The sequence below is a fragment of the Hippoglossus hippoglossus genome, chromosome 18 (assembly GCF_009819705.1).
Source record: "Hippoglossus hippoglossus isolate fHipHip1 chromosome 18, fHipHip1.pri, whole genome shotgun sequence".
NCBI classification, from domain to species: domain Eukaryota; kingdom Metazoa; phylum Chordata; class Actinopteri; order Pleuronectiformes; family Pleuronectidae; genus Hippoglossus; species Hippoglossus hippoglossus.
In genome coordinates this window covers 4,524,911-4,538,045 of record NC_047168.1, presented here as the reverse complement: position 1 = coordinate 4,538,045, position 13,135 = coordinate 4,524,911, and the positions used below count along the sequence as shown (strand labels likewise).

The 13,135-nt window shown below is 42.5% G+C and overlaps 2 protein-coding genes across 4 annotated transcripts in view; both read left to right on the top strand.

Annotated features, from left to right (window-relative positions):
* The first annotated feature begins 1,070 nt into the window (after nucleotides 1–1,070).
* On the top strand, nucleotides 1,071–5,285 carry haus4 (HAUS augmin-like complex, subunit 4). The gene is made up of 9 exons (XM_034569261.1): nucleotides 1,071–1,309; nucleotides 1,590–1,729; nucleotides 2,834–2,965; nucleotides 3,246–3,386; nucleotides 3,579–3,675; nucleotides 3,794–3,939; nucleotides 4,081–4,211; nucleotides 4,509–4,577; nucleotides 4,808–5,285. Exons 1-9 carry the CDS (start codon nucleotides 1,252–1,254, stop codon nucleotides 4,992–4,994), a joined length of 1,101 nt encoding a protein of 366 aa, XP_034425152.1. The 5' UTR covers nucleotides 1,071–1,251; the 3' UTR covers nucleotides 4,995–5,285.
* A 1,157-nt stretch (nucleotides 5,286–6,442) lies between these two features.
* dock11 (dedicator of cytokinesis 11) overlaps nucleotides 6,443–13,135 on the top strand; it is a 56,892-nt gene continuing 50,199 nt past the window's right edge. For 2 of the 3 annotated variants that reach the window (XM_034615415.1, XM_034615414.1), the window contains exons 1-2: nucleotides 6,444–6,761; nucleotides 12,558–12,674. In XM_034615415.1, coding sequence (XP_034471306.1) covers nucleotides 6,657–6,761; nucleotides 12,558–12,674 — 222 coding nt within the window. In that variant the 5' untranslated portion in view covers nucleotides 6,444–6,656. Of the gene's footprint in view, nucleotides 6,762–12,557; nucleotides 12,675–13,135 lie in introns of all 3 variants that reach the window. The other variant, XM_034615416.1, reaches the window with a different exon arrangement.

Below are 13,135 nucleotides of genomic sequence, written 5' to 3'. Positions count from 1 at the left end.
GGTCTAAATTAAGCCCAGCGCTCATTCATACCATGTATACTTCTTTCCCTTAATTGACAGTTACTTGGAATTGCTGCTGTGAATTATTCTTTTGTCAAGTATGTTTTATTAAAGATTGGACATATCAACACAGTCCACTTTTCCATGAAGAAAATAAGGTGAAGGAAAAAACACTACACCAAATAAAAAATACACAAGAAACACACACACACATAGATGAGTGTTAGATGTACGAAATTCCCAATGTAAAGTCGACACAGCCCAAAATATCAGTTGGTAACAATGTATGACCACTAAGTGTCTGAAAAGAGACCAAGGAAGGGGTAACAATATTTGGCAAAGCAGATTTTGGACCTGCAGAGATTTGCATCCCCCTGTTTTTTCAGCCAGGAAGACACTTACATGTATTAGATTCTCAATGTTGAGTCAAAACAGCCCAAATCTCGGATGCAAATCTCTACAGGTCCAATATCTGCTTTGACAAATAATGCATTCCCCTCCCAGGTCTCTTTTCAGACATGTGATATTTTGGGCCGTGTTGATGTTACATTAAGAACTTCGTACATCTAACACTCATCTGGTCTGAGAAAAGAAAGGGATAGAAATCTCAGCCGGTTGAAAATCTGTTTTGCAGAATAATGCATCCTTCTCTTAAGTTACCAACTAATATTTTGGGCTGTTTTGACTCAATATTGGTAATTTGATACATCCAACACTTATCTAGGCTGAGAAAAGAAGGGGATGCAAATCTCAGCAATAAATCACAACTGCGAAATAATGCATTAAAACTGCAACTTGATTTCTAGAGATCTATAAACCGAATAGTTTTTTCTTGTCGTTCGACTCTACTGTATAAATGTCAGGTCAATAATGCTGAAATAGCTGGGCATGAACAATAGGATCATTTATCATCATTCATAGACACCAGCAAACCAGATTATATAGTTTTTAAACTGTTGCCATAGAGATGATTACGTCTAGTAGCATCTTTCCGTTGTGGCTGTGCGCGCTCCCGCGGGGGGGGGGGGGGGGGGGGGGGGGGGGGGGGGGGGGGCAGAATTTGGCGTAACACTGATTCTAGTGGTCACGTGGAGGCAGTTAGCCAATGGAGGCGCTTCTTGCAGAGGCGCGCAACTTGATTCAGGAAGTACACATTTTGTTTTCGCTCCGGGCTCGCGCTGACAGGAAAACTGACCAGAAATCCCTAAAAAACACAAGAAACTTGGTTAAAAGGGACAAATTCAGGTGAAAATGTCCGAGTCTACTCCCCTGTCATCGCTGGGGAAAGGTGACGGTTTACACCAACAAGGTAAGACAACGAATGGAATGTGTTTACTGCTTCTGAGACTGTAACTCTGGAAAAGGAGGCTTATCAGTGATTAAAACCTGATTTATTTGAGAATTAGGGGGACATTAAGAGATGAAAAATGTTTCCATATTGATTATCTATATCTTATAATCACAAATTATCGTGTTATAAATGGGGGAAAGACTGAATAAGCTGTAACACCTATTAAAGGTTGTGTTGTTAGTCCACTTCTGGTCATTATGAGGATTTGACTGTATTTACTGCCCCCCCCCCCCTCCAGTTCTCGCCTCCTTCCCTCTGTGTGACATGGCCGAGGAGGACCTGACCCGGAACCCCCTGTTCTGTAAGCTCCTCGCCACCCTGGCTCAACATGTGGACCAGACTGGGCTCACCGTGTCGCTGAGATCAGAGCTGGACAAGGTACCAGCAGCACCGTGTTCACACAGGGACAAAAAAAAGTTCCGCGTTTATTAACCTACATCACACACACAACTCCGTATGAGTCACATTCTTGTGACTGCAGCTTTCGGCCAGAAGGATCTCTTCCTCAAAATTTAAGGATGCTTCATAGTAGTGGACCTCAGGATCATTTGATGTTTCCACCACCATCACTATACACCCTCACCCGAGGAAGGCCCTGCTGAGATTGATCAAGGGCCAGGGTGTGTCCCATAGCCACGATCACGATTTAGGGTTACGGATCTATGCCTTTATTAATCTTCAGGTCGTGGTATAAATGACTCCTGTAAGGGATTTAAGATTTCTTACTTACCAAATGATCGGTACAGACTTGTTACAGAGAGACTCTACCTCCCCCTGCTCCCTATCAGATACATCTCCTGTATCGGCTTCTACAGTCGTATTCTCATGACTGCAGCTTTCAGCCAGGAAAAGATGTCGTCAGGTGGCGTCCAAACTTCCCCCTTTCTTAAATTAGAGCAAACAGCCATGTGCTGGATTTGCCATAGTATGATTAGTTATTCCTATTTAAAGACACAGTAGGTGTTTATGACTTACTGACATCTACTGGTAACCAGTAAGACTTACAGTCACTCAGATGGAACCTCTTTCGTCAGAGCCTCGAGATGGTTAAGTTGTATGTGTGTGTGTGTATAAGACCTACCAAGCCATCAACCCAGATATATCTGTCCACCCACTTTATGCCAGCACATTGAAAACCATTTGACAGTGACTTTTACACGGTTCAGGTTGTCTTACTCCGGCCAAACAGCATGTGTACTTCTGTAAGACTGGCATACAGAATGAAGGATACATATTTTTGTGCCCTTTTACACAGGATATCCGTAAGAAATATGGACACGACTCCTCTGAACTGAGTTATAACTTGTGGACACGGACAACAGAACCTTAGTTATTATACATACTTGTTTTGCAACAGGATGATTGATGATTATATTACCTGTTAATATCTTTGAGGGCTTTTTTTCACAATGGGTTTGTTTTGTATATGAATGAATACCTGGAAACTTACAGGTGTTTGTTTTTTAACTGCTTTTATTCCAGGCCGAGCAGAAGCTGCAGAGCCAGAGGCGTCACTGGCTGCGCTCGGAGAGCCTCCACAGAGGGCTGCAGGAGATGATCCAGGACTGCTCTGTCAGGAAACACCACACCACCGTCCCCCCTGACCAGACCATGGTACTTTTCTCATACACATTGGTAGAGTCCACAAGTGCACAAGCAGTTGCATGGATTTAACGACAACATTTTTATTGTTGGTCAATAAAGCTGCTAAACGTAACTGTTAAAAATAATTTAACTTCACTACCATTAAACCTACGATATATTAATCTTGGTAAACAGTACATTGTATGTTCATGTTTACCAAAGTGACAAGAAGAGACAGCAGTGTTTTTATTGAATAAGATGACGAAAGCACAAATGTAATACAGCACTTGCTTTGGATCCGTGTTTGTAGTTCCATGAGACGATGGAGAAATGTCTGCTGGTTGCTCAGTGTGTCAGACAGCTGGATCCCAGCACCACCACCAACCAGGACCAGCCCTCCATTCTGGGCCTGAACACCCAACAGGTGATGGAGCTCATGCCACCAGAAAAGGTGAATCATAAAATTGCAATTTATTTATCAATTGTAATTTATTTCATTAAATAGAAACTATGTTTTCACTGCAGATGATGCAGTAGACATATTGTTTAGGGCAACAATTTAAAACCAATTTAATCTTACTTAACAGTTTGGGTGTATCGCCTGTGTGTTTGCCTTTGCCCAACTTATATTTGTGTTTTCCAGAATGTACAAAGAATGAAACAGAGTCTACCGAGAGAGCTGGAGAAACATCTCAAGAAAAAGTGTCTGAACCTCCTCTCTTACTACCAACCTGAATGGGGTATATTTACTAAACGCGGATTTATCTGTGGTTACGGGCACAACATTTACTTCTCATTCACTGTCAGATCCTTTATATGTCTATGTCATAGTGTTGCATGTTTTCTAATCTCTTCTAGAGAGCGAGAGTGAGGGTCTGAAGAACAGCAAGTTGTCTCACCTGTCAGTCCAGCTGGACAAGGAGCAGAAAAGAGCGAAGAGTCTGAAGGAGACGTGTAGGGAAAACACGGTTCTCCTGCAGAGACAGACTCAACTCTACCTCTCTGTAAGTACTTCAATGAATGTGTTTAGTTCAGTAAATTAACCTTATCTAAATTCATCTGCTTTTTATCTGCATGTTGCCAAATATATCATTTCCATGCGTGTCAGAATATGTCATATCCTGCTCTTTCTTCCTCATAACCAGGAGCTGACCAAGTGTATTCAGCTTCTCCAGTCTCTCATCCTGGACCACAGGCTGAAGACCCAGACAGACTTGGACAGAAAGAAGTTGGAATACTTTGAAGGCAAATGCGAATTAGTCTTACAGAAGATAAAGTAAGCAGATTTCAATGCCTCAACTGCATATTTACATTTGCATTCGATTGAAATATTACTTTTTGCATTATTTTACACTCTGTTATTATAAACTTGTTTATTGAGAAGAACACACATCTCTTCAGTGATGTGATGTTGCTGGTAGGCACAACATCTTTTTAAACCAGCAGGCATTATAGCACTTCGTCCCAAATTATCACTGCGGTAGTACTGCAACTCGTACTGAAATGAAGATATATACACTGTGTAAACATGTATTTCTGTTTCTCATATTTCCTCTTCTCTTCCTTTTTAAAGGGCCGAGATGGTAGAAATCCAGCTGGACACGTACACAGCCGACGCAATATCTGCTCATAGAAAGATAAGGCAAGACATTTTTTTGTCTATCTATATCTTTTACAGATCAATTTTATCATATAGTCCCGATAGCATTCATGTTTTTTTGAGTCTTTGCTATTTTCTGAAGGACAACTAATATAACTTAAAGAAATTCATACTTTTTCTCACTTGTGTTTATCCTTATCCAAACCTTTAGAACCACATGGATGTAGTTTGTCTACAAACATCTGAATCATTCTATTGCATCTCCATTTCAGAGAAAAGTTGGAATCCGAGCTGAAGGCCTGTCGGGTGGAGAAGCAGTCTGTGGAGATGAAACTCGCCTCTTTTGAGATCTTGGGCAAGGAGTTTGAGGCCCTGGCTGAGGAGTACTGCAGATTACTGCAGGAGATCGAAGCGAAAAACTGGGCTCTGAAGGAGTTCGCCCAGTACAACGAGAAGTGAAGATCGCGTCTGACACTGGGACAACAGCCAGAGCTTTCCCTTTTCACGGTGGTACAACGCTCACAGTGACATGCTGGCTTTTGGACACTTGACACATCAACCGTGTAGCATGTTGTTCAAATAAAGTCAACGCTGAGGATGTCATCCAAGCTCCCAGAAGAAACCTACATGAACCTTTGCCATTAGAGATGACATAATGTTTTAAGTTGTTGCTAAAAAAATGACAGTCATAGAAACGATCTCTCTGTTAACTGTTGTTTACTTTGTCTTAATAAATTAAGTTTCCTAAAATACTCCCTCATCACTGCATCAGCATGGTACTCAGTATTCCACCTTGTTTTGTTTCCACCCAAACCTGTTTAGAGTTCAAACCTCTTCAGAACCTATTACACGCGTATACGCTCATATAAAATGATTTTCCGGCACAAACACCAGCTACTTAAAATGTTTGACTGCTCGCAACAGTTATTTAGCTGCAGTTTGCAACTTCTTCCACTAGTGAGCAGTATACTATACATTTTCACTGACATCTGCAGATTTACAGGACATAGTAGACATTACCCTAGGTCTCCTTGTTTTACTTTCCTCTTCTGAAATCATAGAAATAACATTCACTAATACAACAGTTTGTTTTTACTTGATTCATGCTGTATTTAGCTTTAAATCAGAAAAAGAATTGTCTCATAAAAGCTATGTTACTCAGAAATAAGGTTATTCACTGACACCAAAAGAAGGACAATTGCTCACATTCAGTTCACTATTAAGTTTAAGCTTAAGTTTTATTTGTCATGTGCAAGTTAACATGGGGTCAATAGTACAATGAAAGTCAGCTCAGCAACTGATCTGAGGTATCGATAAGGTATTGATGAGTGTTTGTGGCATGTGAGAAGGCATCAGACCATGTTGTGGTCAATCAGTGTCTTCTCTCAGTGAAACTGTTTTATTTCAGACCTTGTCAGTGTTTCATCGTCCTCAGATTCAAATCTGAGGAACTAGATTTAGAATCCACCAGGACAGAGACTCAGATAATCAATGATCTCACTTTTGATTAATTTCACTTCTGATCAATTAAGTGTCAAAATTTCAGAGAAGAACTTTGAAGAAGAAGTTTATTGTGTTTTTAACGTGACATCGACATTTCTAAAGACAAAGCAAACCAGATTTTTGATAAAATCTATTTCTTTAATATAGGCGTGAATTTTATTTCTGCCTTTTATTCAGTCGCCAACAACTCCTGCATACTTACAACCGCTTTCCCCCATTAAAATGTTCAGCTCTTTTAGAGGTGAAAAAAAAAATCTAAAAGACAACAGCTGTTGTTACAAATACGAAAAATGAAAATATTGTGGAAAAAAGAAGAGGCGTGGTCTTCCATTCGTAGACGATCTTTGTTAACTCCGCCTGGCCGAGGAGAAACGGAAGGGGGTGGGAGTGAAGCCTCTCGCTGTGCTTAGACCCTCTCTGCTCTCCTCTCATCAGCAACAGCAGCCCCGCCTCGCGACGAGTGAACCGCTGGCTGCTCCACATCAGCCCGCATCTGGCTGTCACAGCAGCCGCCGCTCCGCCCGACCGGTGCCGCGGCATGCTCGTATTCACACCGGGACTCACACACACACGCGCACACGCACACGCACAGAGGACTCTTAACCGGAGGCAGACGCTATGTCGGAGGTGCGGAAATTCACGAAGAGGCTGAGCAAGCCCGGGACGGCCGCGGAGGTCCGGCAGAGCGTGTCGGAGGCGGTGAGGAGCTCCGTGGACCCGGTGGTGAGTCTGTGCGCTCATTGCTAACCGACCGGGATAATCACTAACGGGTTAGCCCGCTAACCCCCCCCCCCCTCTCCTCTCCTCTGTCTCTCAAGGGGAAGCACGCGCATTCTCCCGCTCCTCTCTGCACCTCAGTGTTTACCCCACTCTTTTCCCTTCTGTCCCCCCCCCCCCCCCCCCCCCCCCCAGTTTTCATTCACTGGGTATCTCCCGGCCGCCTCCAGCAGCCGTAGCCCCGCAGCAGCAGCCGCAGCTACGGCGGTGCGCTGCCTCAGCCTCCGGACGCGTGGAACAGTCTCTTTACACGCAGGGGAAACGCCGCCGTCCTGTGTTTGGCTCAGTGTTGGCTCGGTTGGTCTGAATTCGCAGCATTGGAAGATTGTGGGACATTGCGTGCAGGGACACACGCTTTTTCTTTTCTTTTGTGTGCTGGCGGATGAGGAGCAGTGCCAGTTGGACGGCTGCAGCGTGGCTTCCCCCCAGCCCTGGCCTTATTATCGGAGCAGAGTGGCCACATTGAGCAAAGGAAGGGCTCCATAACTGATGTGGGTTGATGGTGCAAAAAAGACAGTTTTTTATTCTTCCTTCACTTGGATTGAATGGCGGTGCTGGTGCAGACTGCAATAATGAGAAGGGGATTAGGCGCAGTGGCTTGAGATGAGTAGCATTTAGGATCCTGCTGATACAGCATGTGTGTGTGTGTGTGCATGTGTGCATGCTTGATGTCATTGCAAAGTGCACGCACGCCTCCTGATGCCTTGTCTTCTTCATGGTTTAACTCAAACTCTCTGACAGCTCAAATACAAATACTCTTAATGTGTCAATGACAAAACTGCATACTCAAGCCCCCCCCCCAAAAAAAACACACACATCCTGGGCCCCTCAGAGAGTGCAGCCGGATGCCTTTTTGTAAGAGACAAGCGATTGTTCCCTTGGGTTTCAGTCTGCAGTCTTATGATGAGCATCTTGAGGACTGTGACGCAAAGAGTTTCCCAGCATAGTAATCTTGTGATAAGGTTCTGATCACTGCAACAGAGGTGGGAGTGTGTGTGTGTGTGTTTTGTGTTTGTAGCCATGCGTCTTGTTGTGTTTTGTCGCAGGTTTTGGCAGCTCATTTTAAAGGAGGGAGCGGTTGGCTTGGTAACCGAGAACAAACGCTGTTTTGTGGAGGGTTGCACGGAGCGTGTTCCTCTCACATGGGGATTCCCTCAGGCATGCTGTGACCATGCTTCCCTCAATGTGTGTTTGTGTGTTCTTCATCCCTATAAAGTCACTCCTATTTCGAAATCTCCCTTTCCGTGTCTGTTTTTAGATTTCTCTGTGAATCTTCATGTTTCCAAGCAGAAAGAGTTTGTATGATGTAAGGCACCCCCTCGACTGTTTAGTGTTGAGTGGCCTTATTGGAGTTTCCATCAGCTGATGTTACTGGACTTGTTGAATAATCGTTTTCAAGTCCGCTGCCTTGTCTGTGGTTAATGGTCAATTTAGATATCCAACTGGATGTTGGGCATGGGAGAGAAACGTATAGCCCTCATCTCATTGAGGAAAAGGATCCATCCTGTGAAAGGCCTGATGTAATAAACAACTAGAATGGCACTTAGTAGAGGGAATACCACTGCAAGGGCCTAATAGTCCCCATTTTGTCATCAAGATCCATGAATTAGTCCTTGGGAAGTCAGTGAAATTGTAAATAAAAACTACAAACATGCCCTATCTCGCAATCGAACTGTTCCGCACCAAAGATGTATCTCTTTTCCCCTGACCCATACCACATCCTTCCACCAAATTTAGTGGTAATGGTTGCAGCAGTTTTTGCGTAATCTTGCTTACAAACAAACATATGAACGGACGGGGGTGAAAACATAACCTCCTTGGTGGTTATTTACTGTAGTAATACAACTATGTTGATTATTACTATAGTGTCCCTGGTGGTGTTAAACATAATTAAGGGTGACATGTTATCTGATGACACAGGTACACAAAATGAAAAGGGCAATTAATCAGTTTGTCAACCAACAGGGAGTTAATGGGCAACTCATTTTATGATATCATACCGTGCCATTTTCAGCAAAAAAAAGTCAAACTTACTGACTCCAGCTTTTCAAGCTTGTAGAATTAGATGATTTTATTTGACCTTATATGATTGTAAACTGAACATCTGGATTAATCGACCAAAGCATGAATCAGTTAATCAAGAAACTAATCAGCAGATGAGCTCTCTTAAAGATAAGATATGCAAAATATAAGATAAGATAAACTTTATTGATCCCAACCCGGGGAAATTCCCTTGTTACAGCAGCAGATAGTCAGAATGAGAAGAGACAAGAGAACACGTGAAAGTATAAAAATTTAATGAAAATACAGAGAATATGTACATAATACACCTTTTCACTACAGACAGAAATATTGCCATCCTTGGCACAGGATGATTGAACGAGGATGTATTTGTGCATTATGGATAAAAAGATATTGAAATAAATGCATACATATATATATATACATATATAGACTATTATAAGTATATAGGCAAGTATGGTATACAATATAAATATAGCTCAACACTCTAGAACTTAAAATCCCATTAATATGCTTGAAATCAGCCACAATATTTGAACCAAAATCGTAATAGCATATGTAATAACATATTTGGGATTATTTGTAGATTTAGTTTTTTGCTTTAGCAAGAAGCTCTTTTTGTGTATAGGAAATTTCTTATAGACAGGGAGTAATATAAGAATAAAAAAGCTAACTAGGCCGTTTTTCATCCCTTGAAGGAGCAGCTGTGTGTCTGCGCTGCTCATACACACACACACACACAGATTGGAGCACTTACTGGGGTCAGCTGTGGGACAATTCCTTCATACTGTATGTAGCTTGCATGTCAGTGTGTGTGTGTGTGTGTGTGTGTGTGTGTGTGTGTGTGTGTGTGTGTGTGTGTGTGTGTGTGTGTGTGTGTGTGTGTGTGTGTGTGTGTGTGTGTGTGTTTGTGTGTGTGAACTCATCCATTGTGTTTAAGCATAAGCCTCTCTAGCCAACATGATAAAATCCACCTGGTTGTTTTGGAGCCTTGAAAGCCTTACATCTGCAGAACCGTAATGGGACACAGACGTCTGGCAATGCACCTTCGCTAACATCATCGTCGTCGTCATGGTTCCCCCAAAGGCAGACTGGGAGTCGTACTTTGGTGTGTGATTGTTTGAGTGTTCTCCTCAGTCAGGTTGATAGCTGAGAGGAGAACGCGCAAAGCATATAATAGGAGATTATGACACAAGCAAGATGGGAAAGTGCCTTGATTGCATGCATCACACTGTTTCGCCCCAAGTGTTAGGCCATGTCCTCAGGGTTTTAGCTTCTTTACATTTCTCAATGAGTGAGACTGTGGCCTCACAGCTGCCTGTTCGTAATTCTTAAGCTTCTTTCCTCTTCTGTAAAAAGCAGAACTTTTTCTCATCCGTCTTTCCTTCTCTCTTCACTCGCTTCCTCTCTCGCCCTCCCTCTCTCTGTAATGTGATCAGTGTTGTCGCCGAGCCACTGTGTGCTACTGAGTGGGCGCCCCTGACATGTAGAGCCGCGGTTGAGCCGTGTTGCACATGACAGGAAGCAGAGCTGCTGCTCCGGGTGCAGCCGCGGCTCGGCCACATGTAATGCTTTCAACAGACTTGTAGGTGTTGTGTGTTGCTGCTGCTCAGGCTGCTGGTTGTTGTGTAGTGGGGTATGTGTGTAAAAACGATTGATAATGCAGAAGAATTGACATATACACAAATATCACAAGTAGTGTTGGGGTTGTTTAGGTAGTTTTTATTTTGATTAGTGGTTCAAAAAAATGGGAGACACGTGTGGTTTTTTGTTGGTTTATGTGGACAGCCAAGATAGTCAGTGTCTGGCGGAAAGATTTGGAGAGAACACTCGTGTAACTGGCTTTAATGACAGCACCAAATTCCTGGTTAGAGAACATGGAAAGGGAAAACTTTTTTCCCCTGCAGTCTTTTATTCAAGGAGGATTTGTTAACCCCTTAAACATCCCTGAATTGATCTTGTGCTGCCAAAGATTGTTCAAATCCGCAAAATTATTTATTTTTAAGTTACGAGAGAGAACGGTTCCAGAGATATGAAACAGGTCGGACTCAAATTTGAGAAAGAACTTGCCCGTCTTGGGTTTGAATGTTTCACTTAGTAGAAACATCTTATTTTACAGTGTGAAATACAAAAACACGTTTTAAACCTCTATAACATTAACATCCCAACATAATAAGCAGATATAAAGATAATGTTTGTGGAGAAAAAACAACAACATATTTTCTTATTATTTCACAAGACCATTAAAAAGATTGATGACGTGTCTCCACCCATTGGACAGAAATGAAGGCAGAATATCCCAGTTACAGATGCTGCCATCTTGCGCTTTTGACGTCATTTAGAGCCAGAGTCTATTGGCAAAAAAACTGGGTGTTCATGTTGGACCTCGTTACTTTTAGTAAGAATAAAATATGTTTTCATATTTCTTGAAATCAATATAAATTTACTGGGTTACTTAGGAAGAGGCTTTTAAATATCCAGCTCGCTAACTGACTAGATATCTCAGAAAGGCTTCCTGTACCCAGAATAACAATGCACACTGTAAACATACCCAGTGGTAGTTTTAGATTGAAGGCAGTAGATAGCAGGGGAGACCAACAAGCAGTAAAAAAGAAAAGCCAGACTGCTGCATAGCTTTACTGCTGACTATTTCACTCAGCTGGAAAACACAGCTCTGGATCTCAGCTGCTCGACAGTTCAATGGAAAGTTGACGGAGCACGAGGTAGAAAATCACTCTCTCATATTTTCCCAGCTGTAGGGCGCAGTCAGAGTCTCTCCTCGTACATGTGCATTTACTGCCTGCTGACCCGGTGGCAGCGGCTCACTGATGTGGCACAGAGGCTGATATACAGCCTGATTTCCTCTGCTCGGGCCCAAACGGCCTGGTGGCTGCTTTGCCAAGGCTTATTGGCTAAGCTATTCATCACCCGTCTTCTCTGCTTAGCTCGAGCTTAAAGTGGCACTTTCTTGGAAATTAATTCCGAACCTCTGCAAGTGGTTTAGGGCTGTGTTTGTTATCACATCTTGACCTAGTTGTAGAAGGGAAGGTTTTTTTGCAATTTTTAAACATAACAGAGGCAGATTTCATATGATCCACTTCTCTATGAAACTGAAAACAGGAAGATGTAGCTCAGGACTTTCATGTGACATATCTGTTGAGTATTGTAACATTTTTATAAACCAGTGCAATGCCATTTCTAAACCTGCCTGTTAGGAATGGGCTGTTCCCTCAGCCTGTGTTAATGCCCAAGAGCCACTTCAGAATTATTCCACGTGTGAAGTTGATCAAATGAACGGTTTGACATAAAAACTGACAGACAGAAAGATCTTTGTGGAATTAGTAGATAGATGCCTCTAAAAAGAAGATGATCTTCATTTAACGACACATAATTTGTCTATTTTTTGATGTTCTCACCTTCTTTGGCCTTTCTGCATTTGCCCACACATTTCCTCTCAGTTGCTTTTTTTTTTCATCCACCCACAATTCTCTGAGCAACGATTTCCCTGCACCATGACAGCCGTCTGAACTTTGCAGTAGCCTCTCTGATCTCTTGCGGCTTTGCTGTTATTACACGGTTGGTGAAAAGTTGTGAGGGTTTGTTAACTGCTTTCAAATGGCTTATACACAGCCAAGGTAAAACTATCAAGGATATGAGATCAAGAAGATGTTTATTTGAAACGACATGTTTTTTATATTCTTACTCTCTTCCCTCCCTCAGGAGCAGCCAAAGATTATCGAGCCGCTGGACTATGAGAATGTGGTGTTTCAGAGAAAGGCCCAGATGCACAGTGACCCCAACAGAGACCTGCTGCTCTGCCCGGTGGACGATGTCTCGGTGAGCCGCCGACCCACATCATCATCCACTGTGTCCTCTGGGACTGACTCAGCCTCCGTCATCAGCATGAAGTCACGAGTCAGGGGAATTCAAAAGCTACTGTTTATTTAGAACTTCAGAGTTTTACTTGCCTGGATGAGATGCAAGATTGAATTTCTCATTTGCTTTTTGCTGTTCAGTAAAAATTTAAGCCCACTTAGCAAACTAAGATCAGGGAAAGCTGTGACATAATCGTCATCACACACATTTCTAATGCGATGACGCACTGTCACAAAAAGTTCTTGTGCCCTCCTTGTGGCTCTTTACTTTTATTATATAATTATCTCAATATCATTTTCATCAATAGCAATACAACAAAGGTTCAATATACATATATATAGATACATTGCTTATGTAATGTGCAAACCGGATGAGGAGATAATTGATAGAACCCAGAGTTTCAAACCAAAACCTTCACTCAG